The 19590-nt window shown below is 40.2% G+C and overlaps 1 protein-coding gene across 6 annotated transcripts in view; it reads right to left on the minus strand.

Moving 5' to 3' along the window:
- Window positions 1–19590, minus strand: part of LOC101947507 (uncharacterized) — a 186425-nt gene that overhangs the window by 18627 nt on the left and 148208 nt on the right. For 3 of the 6 annotated variants that reach the window (XM_005298099.4, XM_065554197.1, XM_065554196.1), the window contains one exon: window positions 7048–7253. In XM_005298099.4, coding sequence (XP_005298156.1) covers window positions 7048–7253 — 206 coding nt within the window. Of the gene's footprint in view, window positions 1–1384; window positions 5994–7047; window positions 7254–19590 lie in introns of those variants that run through there. The other 3 variants (XR_010589689.1, XM_065554198.1, XR_010589690.1) reach the window with 3 other exon arrangements.

Consider the following 19590-nt stretch of genomic DNA (forward strand, 5'->3'; position numbering starts at 1 on the left):
GGTTCATCAAACGTTCTAAAAGTTTTTTTCGGCAAGTCTAATAGCATGATTTTTCTGAAGCGCTGAAATGGCTCTGTTGCAGGTAGTAAAATAAGATGTTAGCCCAATTTTTGCAACAGCACAGATGCAAATAGCTGTAACTATTTTTTATAGAAAATAAAAGTATCTTTCTCATTCTTGGAGAAAACAGAAATGTTGCCCGGCTGAAATGATCTCTCACTTGGCAAACAAAACTGTTTTTCTTTTTAAGATGTATAATGTATATAGCAGGGTGGTGAAAACCTCATACTGGAGATAGGGAACCTTGCTATGGATAGTACGTACATGCGAGCCTCCTCATGACCTCTCCTCACTCCATTATCCTCAGCCTCAGAGCACTCACTGCACTAGCAGAGCTTAGAGGGCCTAGTGTAATTTTATTTTTTCTCCATCTCTCCAGTAGGAAAGGGTATTTTATATAGTATTTGAACACCATCCTTGTTTCTCTCTCTCTTTCTTTCTCACACACACATACACCCACGCCCTCAAACAAACCCCTATCTTTTATTCTCATAGTCTAGTTATAGTGTTAAAATGATGCTGAAACACAACATGGAGGCAGATTTTTCTGTCTAAAACTGGCTAGATTTTCCCCTAACAGCTGCACTCTAGATTTTAATTAAATAATACCAGTTGTGCCTTATTTAACTAAGCCAGCACATCTTCCTTATGTCCTGGTATTGTATTAATTTCATTTTGTGATTTTTTTTCAACCTACAGGTTTGCATCTAGATCGGTACCTCTCTGTTGCTAAAAACTATGTCAACACAACACTAAAGTTTGCAGAGTCAGGGGTATATTTTTAGCCAGGCTAGCCCTTGCCCCCTTTTTGGCAGGTGCAAATTGTGCCAACAAAATATGTGCCTGCAAAATGCACTGTGGGCACAAGTCTGAGTACCTGACACTCGCACAGAGGTACAAATATGCAGAGGCAAACTGAAGGGCACCTTTCTAAAAGTGTGCCCCTGGAAATCATAAAGGGCAAGAAATGCCAAAGCTAAGATTGTAGCACCACTTTTAGCTCTTATAAATTGCATCTCTTGTATATTTTAATGATACACATTTGTATACAAACACCAGCAGTAATGGGTTAAACAATGCAATTAATGAGAAAAATAGAAATAGGAAATGCTATGTATGTGCTACACAGCTGAGTTAACTAACACTGCCTTTGGAACCCAAACTTTGTCATTACCTGATTTTTCCCCAACAACCACATCACTTATTTGCATTTAATTTCCTTGTTTTTTTTTAAAAAGACGTGATTCCTGATGGTTAATTTTTTTTTTAGCATTTTAGTAGTCCCAAATAATCTTTGAAATTCAGAACTTTGTTGCTGATATTATTTGACTGGGAATGGTTTTTTTGGGAGATCAGAGAAACAGGGCAGGGTATATTCATGTACACTGTGACAGCTGCATCTTTGCAATGGAACAACAGAGAGCTTGGAATTTGCAAAATGTCCTAGAAAGCAGCAATACTACCGAGATCCTAATGTCATGTTATGTAATTACCTTTGATTAAAGGTCCAATCCAAATGGAAGATAATGGAAGATGGAGCAAGCCCTTTCTCTGCACCTACAATTGTCCCCCATAATATGGTATATATAAAAAGATTTTTGTTGAAAAAAAGATTTTGCCTGCTTGGTTGTTACCTTGGAACTTTAGGTCCTGGCTTTCCTGAAAGTTGCTGGTGATTGGAAAACAAATGAAATTATGACATCACAAGGCTGTGAAAGCTGAGCATTTGAGAAGGGAAGGGCTTTTTATTTGGATTTTGTGGTTATTGCTTTTGTTCACACTTACTTCATTCCAATACCTAATTGGAGAAAGGATATCTTTGTTAAAGACTCAGCACCGCCCATCCTTCCAGTTAGGATTGAGAACTAATAGTACATAGCCTCTGAAATCCACACAAAGTCTTCCAGGGAAACCAAGGAAGACCAGACTTGACAGCTTCACTTCTCTGCCTGTGTTTTTCCAATGCCACCCAGAAGCAGAGCATACCTGCACATACAACTTTGAAAAGTATCTGTCATACTCAGCACTTTTGTGCACAGGTTGTAAGTCAAATGGCTAGCACTTATTTGACATGTTGTCATATTATATGCAAATGAATTTTAAAATAAATCTATGAAAAACTTAAAGCACAGTCTGCAGAGACTACCCCATTTTGTTCTTTAGTGAAAACAGAATTCAACAGATACCAGAGCAGAGCAAGACAAGGAGAGCAGTAAGGGAGAAAGTAGACCAGGTTAATTTCACTTAAAGGAATAGGGCCAGGTCTTGAGGACAGAAAGAAAGAGCAAGAAACAGAAGCAGGAAAGCAAATGGGCCCATAGGGAAAGCACAGAAAAACACAAAGTAGAGCCAGAATAATTTAAAAAAATACAGTTTGATCCTGCACTCTTTAGTCTGCCAAAACTCTAGTGATTTCAATGGGAATTGTACGGGAGTCGAGGATGCACGATTGGGCCCAATATGAAGTAGGGATCCAAGAAGAAATTTTTTTCCTTACATCTCTTGATGAAATTAATATATGGCTGTGTTACTAGACCATCTCCTATTATGAATTTTAGAGCAATGTCTTCCCTGCATCAACAGAAAAAGACAGAAAGAAATGAAAAAGCCCAATGAAAAAAGAAGCAGACAAACAACATTGTTGACCTAAGGGAGAAGACGCTTATCCCAGTGGGACTCTGACTCCTCATTCATGCTAAAGAGGATGATGACTAGTGTTCAAGCAGCCGGGCTGCTGACACAATATCCTTTGGCAACCACTCTCTGTTACTGGTGAACCTCTTGTATTACATTTGTGTGGGTACCATTGCCCATTACTAATCAGCATAATGTCAAATGAGATCAACATTAACGGTGGCAAACATGATGCACAAAACAAACTTGACGTTGGTGATGCATCTGTAAAACTGCGTGAATCAACAGAGCCAGAGCAGATGTGCATTTGTGCAATTCATGCTGTGAACATTTGAGTGCTCTGTTCATGGAATCTGGTCCTCAGAGCTGATAGGTCAGACATTTCATCATAGGCATTACATGAACATTACAAGACTAAAGTGACTATACACAACTGTTTCACACGTGCCCCACAAGCATGAAAACGGAGACATTTTAGGTGTAGAACAGAGTACTACATAATGGTTGTGTTATTTTACAGGAAACATTACCAAAGTAACAGCATTCAGAGACTGCTCTTATAGAATAAAGCTGTAATTTATTATAGAGAAAATTTCTATATTTGCATCTGGGGGAAGAATTCTGCCATATATGAAAGAACTGTGATGATTTTCCAAGCCATTGGGCAATCTGTCTCCATGATATCATGCTTCCAGTGTCATGCACAATACATTCTATATCCGTCATCAAAGCCAGTCTCAACTGCCATCTGACACTGGCTTCATCAAGATAAAAACAAAAATCGGTAATAAAGGTATCATTGCTCCAAAGGCACAGTATGATTGTTTCATATATTTACATAAATGGTTCCTACCCTGTTAGCACATTCCGAATCAATGTCCACAGTGTTTATTCTAAAGTGAAATTTTAGTCTCCTCCTTCCTCCTTTGTTTATGAATATCTGTGTTTCTGACAACTGACAAAGGGCATGCTGAAGACTTACAGCATTCACAGTTGGCTATGTGCTGCAGTCGGATTTTCTCCACATAGCTTTATTCAGTGTGCCTTAGCTCTGGAAAAAATGGCCAGATATTGCAGACACAGTGGTAGCTGAGCTCCTCAGCAAGGACAGCCATTCCTACCCTAACTCTGGTGTCTTGTCTTTTTTCTTTTTTAGATGAATTTAGTGCATGTGAAAGTTCTAGACAGACAGTCCTCCATTCACCCACAGAACTGGATATTCCAGTGCTAGCTCCACCAGTGCTCCCCAGCCTCGAAGAAGAGTGTCCAGTTTCCATGTCCATTCAATACTTGACATTTAAGTTCAGACTACCAATAATGGTCCCAGTTGTGGTGCTGTCTTTTTAACATGGACTCCAGTCTGCTGACATCATCAGTTCCTTCTGCATAGTCCAACTGACAGCCATCACATTGTAACAACTTCTGGTTACTGCTGATCTGGGTTGTATGTGTATTGGGGATGACCTAGAAGTGAAAGCTACCCATATGCCCATACCAGCCTCCAGAGTTATCCTGACCACTTTATTATTATTTTTTGAAAATAATCCTTGATAGGGATGATGTTGAGATCACCAAAATCTCTTCACTTGGGAACATAATTTGGAATATTTGTATCTATCTAGTTCAACAAAATAAAGCATGAAACACAAAATTTAGAATATTAAGATATTACAAGTTATAGCTAAACTAAAATATGAAACCCTTTTCAAGGCATTTCATAACATAGTTGTATATAAATCAGAAACACTGGACCAAATTCTGTTCTCAGTTAAACTAGTACCAATTGGAAATAAATAAAGGAAATTGGTATTGTAATGTTGTTCATGTAATGCCTATGATGAAATATCTGATCTATTAGCTCTAAGGACCACATTCCATGAACAGAGCACTCAAATGTTCACAGCATGAATATAGCACATGCACATCTGCTCTGGTTCTCTTGTTGCTCTGTCAAATAGGACCTGTTTGTGATCTCACGTATCAATACCAGTGGAATTCCATTGACCTGAATGGAGCTTTTTCTCATTTACATTGATGTAACTCAGAGAAAACTCAAGTCCAGAGACTCCCATTTGTGCAAGTTTAATTTCTATTTCCTTTAATAGGACTTACTCTTGCACACTGAAGAGTGAATATTTGAGATGAAAAAAATCCCTGGATCCAAATACTTCCTGAACTTTGAAAAACTTTGTATCCAGATCCTAATTTTATGTTTTGGGACCATCGTCAATGAATATGCAAGAAAATTTCCCACTCCTTTAACAGTAATGTGAGCTGGGGTTGGTTCAGGGAGTTAATGCTCTGCTTTCATCTTTGGAAATGTGGACTCAGATCCTCATGAAATGTAGAAAACAACATCAAATTCTCTCTCACACACATACAGTGCAAACTACACATTTACATTTAAAATACTTACGCATGGTTGTTCAATATTATGTTGTCACACTTTAAAAAAATCCTCCTTGACAACAAAGGGGAAATAAATACACGGTGGATAATCCCACAGGTAAGAACTCTACAGGTAGGAATGCTTGACCATATCTAGGCTTACATACTTATAAATATGCTTGGGTATGCATCATGTTCTTTAGTAAATTCAAACTCTTAGCAAATAAGATTCTTGTTCTTTTCCTTTAGTCTGATGGATGTATCACATAGAGCCAATAAACCATAGTATCAGACAAAGATACTTGTTGCTTGTTTAGACATATGATCTGACAAAAGGTAGGGGAAATTAAAAAAAAAAAACACAAAAAACAACTCCTAACAAAAACCCTAAAGAGAACAAAAGAAATATGCCAAGAGAAAATGTGGCACACATCCTTTATACATGTTTAATTTCTGTTGTTTTGGTTGGAAAACAGCTGCAGGTGTCCTCTAATTATATCACCATTTTCACAAATATCAACTGTCATATTTAATTTGTTACATTTACCATACAGCCTCCTCCAACAGAACACTTCTTCCATTACGCATTTAGTGCCAGAGTTTCTAACATTCAAGCTAACTTTCAAGCTAATCAATTAATGCATTATTTACAAGTTAAATGTTATTAAAAACAGATTCTTAATTTACTAATGATTCAGTAGACCCCAGGCAATATTCCAATTTGTTTTTCTTGAAAATGGAATAACACTTATAACAAGGGGGAAAATAATGTCAAGGATACTTTGGCCTACTCATCTGTGCTGTAGTTTCTGCTGTGGTTTTTCTACCTCCTAATTCCCCCTCCTCTTTTTTTTTATATTGTATTTTGAACACATCAGCTAACCAGTTGCAGAATGATTGAGAGGAAAGGTCTATGAAAAATGAAAAAACAGCACAAACACTATTGTGAGTTTTGTTTTTAAAAAGCACCAGGCAGTCTGGAATGATTCAATACACATGTTCACCATACAATACAGCACATTTTGATTTACAGCACCATTCTAGCATTACAGCAGGTTAAGAAGGTTAGAAGTCAAGGGAAATTAAATGTTATTAGCATTCTACTGTTGTTGTGCTGCACAATGTGAGTACATACCTTTTCAAATGCACTTTTAAACTCACATTTGTTTCTAAAGCTTTTATCTCACCAGAAACTTTCACGAGCACTTGCGTATAGTTAGCCTTTTCTATTTTTGTGCGGCTTTTCCTCTCATATATATATGCTTGTTCAGATGCTTCATTAAAGACTAATTTCCTTCCTATTCTCTCTCCTTCACCCTCAGACTGCAATCACCTACAATATGGTGGTTGCCATTAAAATCAGAATTACCATTTGAAGGTAATTATTGTTAGGACACTTAATATACCTGTAATTCCATGGTAATGCTAATTAGTTTCAAACATTAAATGTCAACATTTTAATGACGACCATTGTGGCTTCAAGATAATTGTGTTAGTGTGCTTGTTTTAATTTGGGGGAAAAGTTAAATCCAAGCAGGAATTCATGATCATATGCATTTTCTGCCACAGCATGGTTTTTAAATTATAGGTGTACCTGACTCACAAATTTTGGGTCTGGCACTGAACATGAATTTTGGGTGGGTTAATGTTTGGATTCAATGTTCTGGTTTAGCCTATGTTACAAAGTTCAGAACCAGATATTCTCTATTCTGGGTGGACCCCACTGAGACAGAAAAAAAGCATTTAGTTTGCTTAACGGCAGAATTAAAATTAAACAAGCATAGACATGCAACCTTAATGACACCCAGCAATGCTAGAGTAACAATTTGTTGCTTCTAAAACTTGTTATTTAACATAAGGGGTAAATCTATTGGGAACTTTTCAGGTGCTGCTGAATCTAACACCCGCTCCCCCTACTTTTTTGCAAGGGAGGGAAGGAGAGAAGAGGGGAGGGACTGTACTCACTTGATCAGAAGAGTCTCTGCGAGAACTCCAAAGCACACAGCTGCTGCATGGAATACAGCACTGGGTGGAGGGTCCTTAAAAGCTACCATCATTCGATAGACTGCAAGGGGAATTATAGTCATTACTGCCAGGACCAAGCAGAAGAAGAGCCAATTCTGCCAGTGACAAAACAGGATTCTCCACACTGATCCTTTCTGTAGCTGGTACTGGGGGAAAAAAGAAAAAACAGGTGGATTAATGCTGTGAAACTATGAGCATTAACTGCTAATGGCACAGGGCAGAGCACCTAAGTGATGATTCACATCTGACAATAAATATATGAATAGCTGTTGAAAGCTTGTTTGATTTTCACAAAGGGGATTAAACAAACATTCATTTGTTCATTAGTTTTGAGCAACACTTTTATGGCAGGAGATGCATTAAACCTTAACATATGTCTGCAACCAAGACATTTGGGGTTTTTAAAGATTAAGACACAAAGCAATGCATACTGTTTATGCAGAATGGCCTCGAACTACCTGTAATAGAGTGAGATATGGTTATTATACATTAATGCTGCGAATCTTCATCCTGTTGTAGGCTAGTAGGGATGCCATGTCTTCAAAGATAAAGATGTAAAGGGCCCAATTCTGCACCTCCTGGTGCGCCTTCATAAACATATTTTCCTTGAATAATTTCAAAAAGCAAGCAGTTTAAATCTGCTTCCTGAGTTAAATTATACTGAATTGATATCCTCACCCCATTATAAAGTCACTGCATGTTGCAATTTGCACTGCGGGGTGAAGGAGTAGAGGATAGCCCCAATTCATGACTTCTTCAGGACAGTTCCCAAAAGTGATGGCTTAGTCCAGCATGCTGCCAGACTAAAAAACAAAACAAACCCAGATGGAACTGTGATAAGAAAAATCTCATCTGCATCATGAGTTGACAGTGTCATGTTATGTCAGTTTTATGCAATACAATGTTGCAGTGACATGAGATCACAGCGCTGACCCATGACCGAAGCACATAGCATGACTTGGGAAGGGATGTGTGTGTGTGTGTGTGTGTGTGTGTGCATGCACGTGCAATGCTGGCCCTCAGACATTTTTGTGCTCACCTGGTCCTGGGACAGCTGCATGGTAGGCCAGTCTCCTGGTTAGGGTGACCAGATGTCCCGATTTTATAGGGACAGTCCCGATTTTTGGGTCTTTTTCTTATATAGGCTCCTATTACCCCCCACCCCCGGTCCTGATTTTTCACACTTGCTGTCTGGTCACCCTACTCCTGGTGTAAATTACAGCCATCTGTAGGCTGCTCTACATTATACCAGCAGCCATTAGCTCCAAGGGACTCTCATGGCACCTGGGGATCAGGAAGTCCCAGGCTACTCAGGTCTTGACCCTTCTGTTGGCTGCAGGAGGGGTATAGCTCAGAACTCATTAAATAGCTTTATGCCACTGGAAGATCCCCTTAAGCAGACTGGAGCCTCCTGTGGCTGGTTACATTGGCTTTAGGGACACTTTGCAACACTGGTGCAGTGTAAAGCAGCCCTAGCCCAAAGAAGAACCTGTGTCCATGTTCTTTTGATCTGCAGGGCAAGACTGGAAGGTAGTAAATGGAAAGCAACTGAAGACCTCAGCTGGTGTAAATCACTGTAGCATCACTGAATTCAATATGCCCATTCTGGATTACACTAGTCCAGAGAGATTTAACCTGACTCAAGTGAACAAGCGACACTGTGTCTCTTATCCCAGAGTGCAGTTGTTTTGTGAGAAGTGCTGCATGCTGTAAAGCTGGATATGACTGGGTCAGTGCAAACATAATCACAGGCCTCCGGTCTCCCATTTATGGGCCTCTGGGTCTTCACCTCATCTCACCAAGCGATAACATAAAAGGTTATGACGTGCAAAGCAAAAAGCTCATGTTGTTAGCTTCCTGAACTTGGAAAAAAATGAATTCCTAAAATTATTGTAAGCACAACACACTCGACATCATATGCCACTGAAATGGATGGAAGATGGCATCTGAATATTATTATTAATTTAATAACATACTCGGCCTGGTTATTATAATAACCCTACGCATGGATTTTTTCATTACGATCAGTGAGGGCTGTACATATACTTGACTTATTACAATTCATCTTACTATACAGTGGGAACACTGGTGAACAGCATTGTTTTTGGGAGATAACCACCAGCATCTTGTGATATCCCTATTCATCTGTTGTAATGTTTAGAAGTGGGGCTCTTAACTGTGGCCATTGGACCCTGACAGCACTCTAGATTTCTCTCTGGCTCTTCAGCGCCAAAACCAATTAAAGACAGACTGTGCTACCTATTGTCACCACACAGGGTCTTAAATCCTGGCCTGGATTAAGTAGTCAGGGAAGGGACTGCTGACTACATTACACAGCCTGCTGATACATTGCATGGAGATTACAAAAGGGCAACATGGCTTCTTGTGAAATATTGCAAGAAATCTCATGGGATAATAATTTATTATTTATATACGGGAACTTCTCAATGGTCTCAGTGAAGATTGCAGCCACTCCATGCAATGTGCTGTACAAATGCATAATAAGACAATGTCACTGAAGAGCTTACCATTTTCAGACAATCATTGTGAAATGTCCTCCAAGGAGACATAACTTAACAAGGACCATCTTTACTATGTTACCCTTTTAGTTTGTGATTGCAGGTTCTTCTGGGAATTTCCTTATATTGCCTCTCTCAGTGAGGCTTTGACTTGGCTGTAGATTAAGCAGTTATGTAAAATACGCACAGAGAATTGTACACAGCCCATAGAAGAAGAAAAGTAAAAGATCTCCCTTTTCCGTATTTGAACTGGATTGTAAATGCACAAGTCTCAGAGAGGCAAGCCAGTCTGGGAAGAGTAAAACCTCTGCCCATTCCAGAAATATGAGAACTTCTCGAACACCACTTTCTTGCTTCTCTCTGGCTCCTACGGCATTCATCTACCTCCCTCCCACAACCTCCAGAAACTGCCTGGCTACATCCCTGCCCAGGACCCTCCAGCTGAGTCTTATTTGCTCTAGAGATGGGCCCAAACTAAACCCTGGAGCTGACTACCCCTGAATTTCAAGAAAATTGGATCTGGATCCAAATGCTGTGACTTGAGCAAGTTCTACTTTCCCCTTCCGAACATAACAATATGCTCCAGCTACAAAACTCCTTCCTCTCCATTCCATGAATGGACAATAAAGTTCCCCTACCTTTGATGATCCTATTGCAGGACCCAGCAGCTTTGGCACCATGTCTTCAGGCATCTGGATGCTAGTCATTTCAAACTATTTGCACTGTGAGGCATGAATCCTACACAATGGTGCAAAGTCTCAAAGCATAAGGAACTTTAATTGACTGCTAGGTGCACCTGGCAGGTCAGTTGACAGTCCTGCAACTTATTTCTAAAGGCAGAGGGGCACTATTGGAGTGTTGTGAGCTAGGAGGAATTCAAGTGGCCCAGCAGAGGACTGCAAAGAGAGAAGGCTTGTGCATCAGGAGGATGGAAGCTAGATTTTACTGGATGGTCATAAGAAAGGAGGAGGGAACAGGGACCTGTTGGAGGGTGGTTAGATGAGAGAGTTAGGGTTATTATTGGAGTCTCAAGGAGGTAAAGGAAAAGAGAATTAGAAAGTTCAGATGGGTTTTGGTAAGTTCTCAAACTCTTGTATGCTTTGTTGACAAGATATGACCCAACCCATAGAGATCAGCTGAGGATCTAAAATTCCCCAAAGTTCAAGGGTGTTCATGTATGGGTTTTACTTCACTGCTATCTCTTTTCTGAACCAAGTCAGGTTCACCCATCTCTAAAGAAAGCCCATGCTAGAAGCTGATTCACAAATGCACATTATGAAAGCTGAAATGGCAATACTCAGTACACAGTCAGATGAGGATGCGGGCATGTCTGTGCAAAAGAACAGAATAGGGCCTAAAGTTCTTAGCAAACTTGACTCTTGTAAAGGATTGTGGGGGCTAAGCTAGGAGAAGGACATCTATTGTGCCAAGTTAACTTCACTACACCCACTTGCCTGTCATTTTTGTTGAAACTCAAGAGAAGGGACTGACTGAAGAGGGGACCTCGAGCATCCAGACACGTAATGGATTCCTCGACTGAGCCATCACTCTTTTTTATTTTCACTTTTGATGCCATTTAGCATTTAAACAGGTAGCATTTGCGTGGAATAGGTTTCTCCAAACTCCATATTTTATACTTAGAGTATCAAAAAAGTTATTTCAAGGGCTGTGTTGCTATGTGATTGCAAAAACTGCATTGCAGGAAGAAAGGTTACCAATAAGAGCTTTTGGAAAATAGAAAACATTTAGCTATTGTGAGATTATTTTTCGTTGTCATTGTTTAGAAGCACCTGAAATGACTGTAGCTTATCTCTGCACATTTGATAGGCAGTGTGACTCACATTGTGATTACGTAAAAATACCAGAGAGGAAAATAGACATAGCCCATAGTTAGGATTAAATATGGGTCACAAGAAATAATCAGTGTTTACGGCACATTTAACCTGGGTGCGGTAAATTTGTTCAGATTTTATTTAAGAGTAAATTTCCAGTGGGGAGTGTGTGGTAGCAAGGACAGGACTCCTATACCGAATGCCAATGGACTTTTGCTCAGACTAACAGTCCGGGAGCTCACAAAACAAGAATCATTTCTTGCCATAATTAAACTGTGAGGCGTATTTGCTTAAAAAAAAGTTTTAATTACAATTGGCGTTTCCGATCCTAGTGCTGGAGGCAGTTGTCTTGCTGAAAATTGATGCCATTCGTGGCACTGACAATAGGCAAACCCAGTGGAAAAGCCTGTAAACAAGCTTCTAGCCTTTAACCATTGGAGAAAGCATTTTTGTTGTTACACTATTATTAAAACAGGTTGGAAATGGATCCACATACTCTTCTATTGAGCTGACAATTATCATACTGTTGACATCACAAACAATATCATTTTTCAGCAACATGGCCTCCTCCAGCACTAGACTCACAAATGTCAGTTGTAACTGAAAGCTGGTTTAACAACCACACCCTCAACATTTGATAGTTTGTTTCTGGTGAAAAACAATTCTTATCTTGAGAACAATGGAATCCGCTGGGCTGAGCAAAAGAAGTGCAGCTGACGGCCAGCTCCTGGAGGTACTGAGCATCCTCAGCTCCTCCAACAGTCATGTGCATTCTCCACCTCACAGCATTAGGCCCCATTTGAATACAAGAGGAGAAGACCTTCACTCCATACTGTGCAGTAAAGAACTAGTATCTGGGTTGGGTTGGCCAGGACCTATATCCGAGTGCCAATTCCAAAAGAGCACAGAAGAATCACTTTTCCCAAACCGTATGTCATCGTGCCAAAAAGACATCCCGCGTCAATGTGGAGCAGATAGGAATTAGTTCATCTGAAAGACGGGAAGGGGAGGAATTGCCTCCTCATAGTGATGACAAAAAAGTCTCTGCTTTCATCTCCTTCACTTGAACTCTCTCATGAGATGGGTCAAGGGGCACATTCTGGATGCAAAGATTGAAAAAAAATCAATTTCAATGCACCAGAGGGTCTAAAAGACAGATATAGGTCTGCAGCTAAATCCTGCCCCGCATCACTGACCTGGGACTTGAACTGTACATGGTGGATCTTAACATATATTGAGAATGGAGTTCTTCTTGCATAGTCAATAATAAATATGCTTGCATGAGAACAGGTGACAATGGAAGAAGATAGTCCACTATGTGCCCAATATTGAGGAAAAGCTGTATTAATAAAGATGGATGACAACAAAATACTATTAATATTTATAGGTATTTCTTGCAATAAAGCCTATCTCTATTGTATTCCCTCTAAGTAGAAATCCCCCAGTATAACTACCCCTACAGCTCACAGCCAAATGACACAGCATGACCTAACCAGAACTGTAATGACAATATGAATGCCAGAGTTAGTCACAACAACACCGGAGAAACTGTTCCGCTACATTCATCCTTGTGTAAAGAGGTCAGTGTAGGTATGGCAAATGAAGGTATCTGTGTAATCATTACAGCCTGAGTCTCTCAGAGATAACACGGTTGGGTGAACTAGTTTGGGGGTAAGTAAGTCCTAGGTGAAAGCTCAGTTTTAGTCCCTGATCAAAACTTAACTTTTTAAGGTGAAGTGCTAGCCACTGGATCAGGTGCCTCTGACTGGAAATAATGAATGCATATAGTCTGCAATTTCAATTCAGAGGTCAGGGGCTTAGTAGAACGGCTGAAGTAGCCCTGTGTGCTTCTTATGTGGCTCTGATATTTGGTCGGGGAGAAAGGAGCAGAAATGAACAATACTGATATCTGGGGCCACAAAAATATGTCAACACTGAACTGGACTGGAGGGACCAGTTCTAGGGGTGAGAGGTCAGTTCATTACCCATGTGTTTTAGTGCAGGGCCTCTCTTGAGACTGAGACTGTGTGCAAAGTGTGATATGGCATTTGTGATGCAAGCAATTGTCCATCAATGTGGACACTAAGGAATCTGAATAAAACTACTGATTGATTTTACACTGGCCACTCAACAGGTGGCAGATAATAGTGATTTTTTGGTCACTACTACTGCTGGGCAATTTACTGTCAATATTTGTTTGAAAAGAATTCTCCCGGTTTGTGCTCACATTCCATAAATACTGAACAGTATTTTTCCTGGTGACCATGTCTGTGGAGAGCAAATTTCTAAATCACGTGTACAAGCATTTGTGGAAACCCAGTGTTCAATCCACATAAACAAATCTTTGCTCCAGAAGCCCATGCAGGTTCATCCAGTCAGAAACAATGGCACGTGATTTATCTGACCAATCACAACTAAGCAACACAGCTCAAATTTAGAGTAATGAGTTGATGGATTAAAATACTCAAGAAGGTATTTTGTTTACTATATCTGAATGGTGGAAAAATCCATTATCATGTGATCTGCTCACTGATATTCTTTGAGCAGAATGCATACATTATTTGTTGCTGAGCTGTCATCTCACTGTTAATCTTGGCTGGATTTGAACCAATAATATAGTGCAAATCTAACCTTATTTTAGGGAAGAATCCTAAAGGCTTTGTTTCCTGTCCCTTGGGTCATTCAGTCTCCCCTTAAAATGCTTTGTGTGTTTTTAAGAAATATCGTGGCTGGAGCTTAGTATACATAAGCAATCCTACAATAATATGCCGGTGTGTGTGTGTCTAATGGAGGAAAAACAACTTCTGTAAGGAAACAGCTTTCACTTGCAAGCTTCCAAGGGTTCGTTGTAAACAACGCTGAGAAAAAACCTCCCATTCAAATATGAAAAACATCTCTGGCAGGATGTTCATCTGATATAAATGGGGGTAACTCCATTACTACACTGATTCAGACAGCACAGAATCTGGGCCCTGGAGACTGTATTTTTCTATATGTTAATATAGCAATCTTATTGTGTCCCAGTATTGTTTTAGATGCCCTAATTTGGGCCCTTTCATTTATTGTTCTTGGGTTTTGCCTCAAATGCCACACTTTCTGGTCAGGCGCTACAACTGAAACAGCCACAGTACTGAAAATCTGGGCTTGGGCTGGCCCCTAGCTGTGTGCTGTTGAGCTTTATTGTTCAACTGAATTAGCTTGGATTAAATGCAGCCTGCAATTCACTGGGTTTTTTTTTGCTGCCCAGTGGACTGTTTTGCTGCACTGGAAGAGTCGTGACCCTCCCTCCCTTGACACTTTGACACAATTTATACTGTCTATTTTACCCTTGGAGAGACTCACAGCTGGTCTGCATGATACCCCATATCGTTTTTATGATAAATGAATGCCTTTCTTAAAGTATCTTGGTCCTGGTATGGTAAACGATATGCTGTCTCCGAAGACAGAACAGCTTCTATTAGATGCAGCTATTACCCAGCCTGTTCCGTTTTTTCATTTCCTCCTTTGTTCTACTTTTGATTTTCTTTTCTCCTTTTCTCTCTTAGTATTTTTTTTTAGATATTATCAATGGAGAGATGTTTTGGATCTTATGTTTCTGGGGGGCTTGTTTCCATTTTAGCTTGCTTTGTAGATAATTTCTTGTAATCTCTGTCCTTGAAAATGTATAAAGACACCTCCTAGCCCCCAAAAGTGGTTCTTGAGCATGTCTTCAGAAACCAGTAAACAAGACCAAAGCAATTTCGAGAGATAGTCTGAGTGAAACCCACCTCTTTCAGCAGTAACAAGAAAAAGAGAGGAGCAGCTAGGAAGCAGTTTATAAAACCAGGAGAGGTCTTAGTGGTGTTCTTATTGATTAATATCTATCATGAGTCCCAGAAACCAAATAAGCAAGCACTATCCCTCTCTCTACCTTCTCACTTTCCATGCTTGCTTTCTCTTTCCCTCTACTCCGAGACAGGTCACTGTATCTGCAGGTCACATGAAAAATGTCCTGGATAGTTTTGAGTAGCATGTGGTAATAAGATACAGTTTCCTATTGATCTTCCCACTTCCCTGTGATTTTGGATATTTCTTTATTATTTTTTGGGTGGAGAGAGGGGAGGAGAAGGAATGGGGAGAACCTAATAAATTTAATTTTTTTAGGATCTCAAGAACTTAAACTGAAAAGCTCAAGAAACTTGAAAACTGATGAGGTCCCAGAATAGCAGTTTCAATCAGAGATACAGAGCTCAAGAAGTAGCACTACAAGTTCTGCACCATCCAAGCATTCTTTTATGCAAGGCTAGATCCACTGGCTTTAGGTCATCTTTGAACTGGAATACTGGCATATTGGAGGATCTGGTTCATCGTGAAATTGTCCATTTAAAACTGTGCCAGGAAGCCATGGGGCTGGAGTAAATTTGGGGCAGAAGGTCTGCAGTACAGCCAAACTTGAACCTCCACATGACTTTGAATGCCAAAGTTTGAACCCCCACATGACTTTCATGGCCTTATTCTCCACTGATTTAAATCTAGCATATATTTATTTACACCTGGGCAAAGCATTTATACATACTACTGTTCTGGTTTGGTAGCTTTGCACACCCACTTTGCACAAGTATACATGAAATACCCATCACTTCTCAGTGAAGGACTAGGCCGATAGTCTGTTAAGCCCATGGAATGATCTGAGTGGAAAAAACATTTTGCCTGACTCTGAACCAGAGAGAATGTGGAAAAGGATAGTTTAGCTCATTAATTTATGTAATGGGGAGTGAAGCTGAAAACATGTATAAATCCTTTGACTTTGCTGAGGAAGGAGATAAGAATAACTATGACTTCATTCCGAAAAGAACGATGTGCATTTCATTCTGACGTGGAATAAAATACACAAAGGAGGCAGAGGCCCAGTTAAAGCATGGGAATAGCCCTTTAATCAGAGCCTTTTCACAACTCCTCTTCACTGTGGAGATCCTTTTCATGGGCAGCAGTGCCAAATTTAGGGTCACATTGTATCACTGATGTTGTGCAAAGTAGCCCTATTGCAGGAGAGAATTAGGCCATAATATCCAAGTTAACGGAGACCATAATAGTCTCCTCTTTACTAGATTGTGGATTGGCTGCCCCTTGACAGTGCCAGGATTTTGTCACCTCCTGTCTGGCACCAAAAGTGTCTCAGAAACCTTCTGAAGGAAAATGAGGAATCTGCAAGGCCTGGAGAGAGTGGAAATGTATACGGATGACATCTCAGTCTGTGGGAAGTCTGAGCGAGAACATAGCATATGGTTAAAACAAGTTCTGAAGGCAATTTAGCTTGCAGGACTAAATCAAAATTAATGTACTGTACCACAAGAAGTTCTACAGTTCTTAGTATACGTGATTGAAAAATGATGAGGGAGAGGACAGATCCAAAAAATCAAAGCTGTGGTTGAAATATCACCAACCAAAAATGTGTGGATCTGTGATAAACCAGAGGAGTGTGTTTTGTGAATCTAAGGGCATGTCTATGTTGCACCTGGGAGCAAACCTCCAAGCCTGGGTACACAGACTTGTGGTAGTGGGACTCAAGTTAGCATGTTAATAATAGGAGTGAGGACACTGCAGCTTGGGCTCTCAAGCCCACCCGACCCCGAGTCTGAGCTTGGGTGGCTAGCCAGAGTCTCCACCAAAGCCGCAATGTCCACACTGCTATTTTTAGCATGCTAGCTTGAGCTCTGCTAGCTTGTTCCCAGCTGAAGTGTAGACATACCTTAAAAAATCTACTACCCACATCTCCAGAACTGCATTTTACAATATTTCCAGGTCTACAGCATCATTGGATGCTACACAGAGATGATAGGAAGTCAGTGGCAAGATGTCTTTCAGATGCTGCGACCAGATATGCCCCTACACAGAAAAGAATGTGGGGTACGAATATGGGTATGTAAGAACTTCACAAAATATTTGCAGGATCTTGATAATTTCTATCAGACCATAAGAACGGCCATACTGGTTCAGACCAAAGGTCCATCTACCCCAGTATCCTGTCTTCCGACAGTGATCAATGCCAGGTGCCCCAGAGGGAATGAACAGAACAGGTAATCATCAAGTGATCCATCCCCTGTCACCCATTCCCAGCTAGGCAAACAGAGCCTAGGGACACTCAAACCATTATTAATAAACAGTGAAGATCTATATGAAGGTCATCCTAAATACCAAATATTGCTTGGGCATTTGATGAGGTTTCAACCTGTTAAAGAATATGTGCCAGGGAAGTCCCTAGTAGTTGACACTGTATCAGAGATGATGGGTGCCATTTTGAGAACGTTTTTTTCAAAACGGTAGCGAGAAGCTAGGAAGGAAGGGAGTTAGGGAAAGTTTTCGAGGGAAGTTCTATAGTGAAGCAGAGAAAGCATGAGAGGGAGCACACCTGCTGGGGTAATACTGTTTTGTTCATTCTAATAAAGTTATCTGTTCAGTGAGAAAAGAAAGTAACTTTTGCTGTGATTCTTTACCTTTGTCACATGACACACATATTGTATATTATATACTGAACATATTACAATAACAAGCACTTTTGAACAGAGGTGAGATGAATGAGAAAAGCCTCTGGTGCAGAGGGAAAACAGCTGCTTTTCCGAGCTAGTTCTATCCACTAATTACAAAGGAAAATTCAGTGGCAAACCTCAAGGTAAGATATTTTTGCAGCGAGTGTGGCTTTCAAAACTAAAAGTTTGTGTGTGGTGGTGGGGTGGGGTGTGGTTCATTCTGCAAATAGTAGTTTTGAACTGCTTCTCTGGGGCCATGGGAGTGCCCCGTTCCTTAACTTGCACTCATCCAAGTCTCACGTGGGAACAATCCTTAGAAACAAGTGAATGTCCTTAATTTTGACCATAAATGGAACTGCATGCATGGCACTGTATTATGTGGAATGTGCATGGGATCTTACTCCGACCACTTATGTTTTTAGACTTCTTTTGAAAGTGAGCTCTGATCAGAGTGGATGTTTCTCTTCTGTGTGTAACCCTGCAGGAATGCCTGATCATATTAGTAATTTTACATCACAGTAGATCAGTTTTACATTATAACTCTTGTGATATGCAGAATGTTCCTGAGAGGAGATGATGCACAGGCTGTCTCCTGGAAAAGCACTACTTATTTGCTGGCCCTTCCTTTTTCCAGAATTCCTCTCACTGAAATTATCATGTGATAAATGCTGGATGGCACATAAAAGAGAAATTCCATAATACAGAAAGCCTTGCTTTGTTGAATGCTGATGTTACTAATCTGACAGGATCCAGTCCCAGAAAGTCATCATTATCTTTCCATTTTTAAAGAAACTGCTTTCTAATTTCTCAGATTTTGGACCTGATTCTGACCTTGCTTGCATCAGCTTTCCACCAGCATAACTCCACTAACTCAATGGAGTTACTCCTGAGTTTCACCAGTTACTGCCCTATCTATGTTGTATTTCAGTGCATTATATGGATTAAGTGACTATTGCTATAATATAGTTGTGTTATAACAAATGTTGCTACATGCTGTGTTACATTTCCTATAGCTCCACCTTTGGTCACTTGTAACCCTGAGAAAATAACACAGGACAAACTGAATAATTAGCACTGTTTTAAAATACATTTCTGATTGGCATGTGAGCATCTTAGCACAGCTTAAATGCTGAACTCCTTATCCATTTTCCCCTCTCATCTGTGGAGATGGTATGTGAGGCATAACCTGCTTCAGCCACGACACTTGCTCACGTGCAACAGGACTTGAATTAGCCCTTCACTAATTAAAGCTAGGCATCATCTAACCTCCCCCCCCCAAAATGTACATTCCAGGCTGCCCCTGAATGGGCTAGTGTGGGTGCTGAGAGAAGAGGGTCATACAAAATGGAGGTTTTAGAACAGGTTTTAGTCAGGAATTCAAGCCCTTTTTATTTGCAGTTACAATTGGACAAAGGATCATTCCAGTCCTCCTGAAATTACTGCACAGGTGTTACAGTGCATGGTTTATAGCTACTCCATCTTGCCCTCTGCTTGTGAACTATACCCTTTGCTGCTTTGCACCTGGACTTGTAGCAGTTGACCACATAAACCCTCTTGTGGAAACTCCCAGCTAACAAACACCATATACAGTAATCCAGAAGGAATTACTATTTGATATTTGAACAT

Source organism: Chrysemys picta, chromosome 8 (genome assembly GCF_011386835.1).
Source record: "Chrysemys picta bellii isolate R12L10 chromosome 8, ASM1138683v2, whole genome shotgun sequence".
In the NCBI taxonomy this organism is placed as follows: Eukaryota; Metazoa; Chordata; order Testudines; family Emydidae; genus Chrysemys; species Chrysemys picta.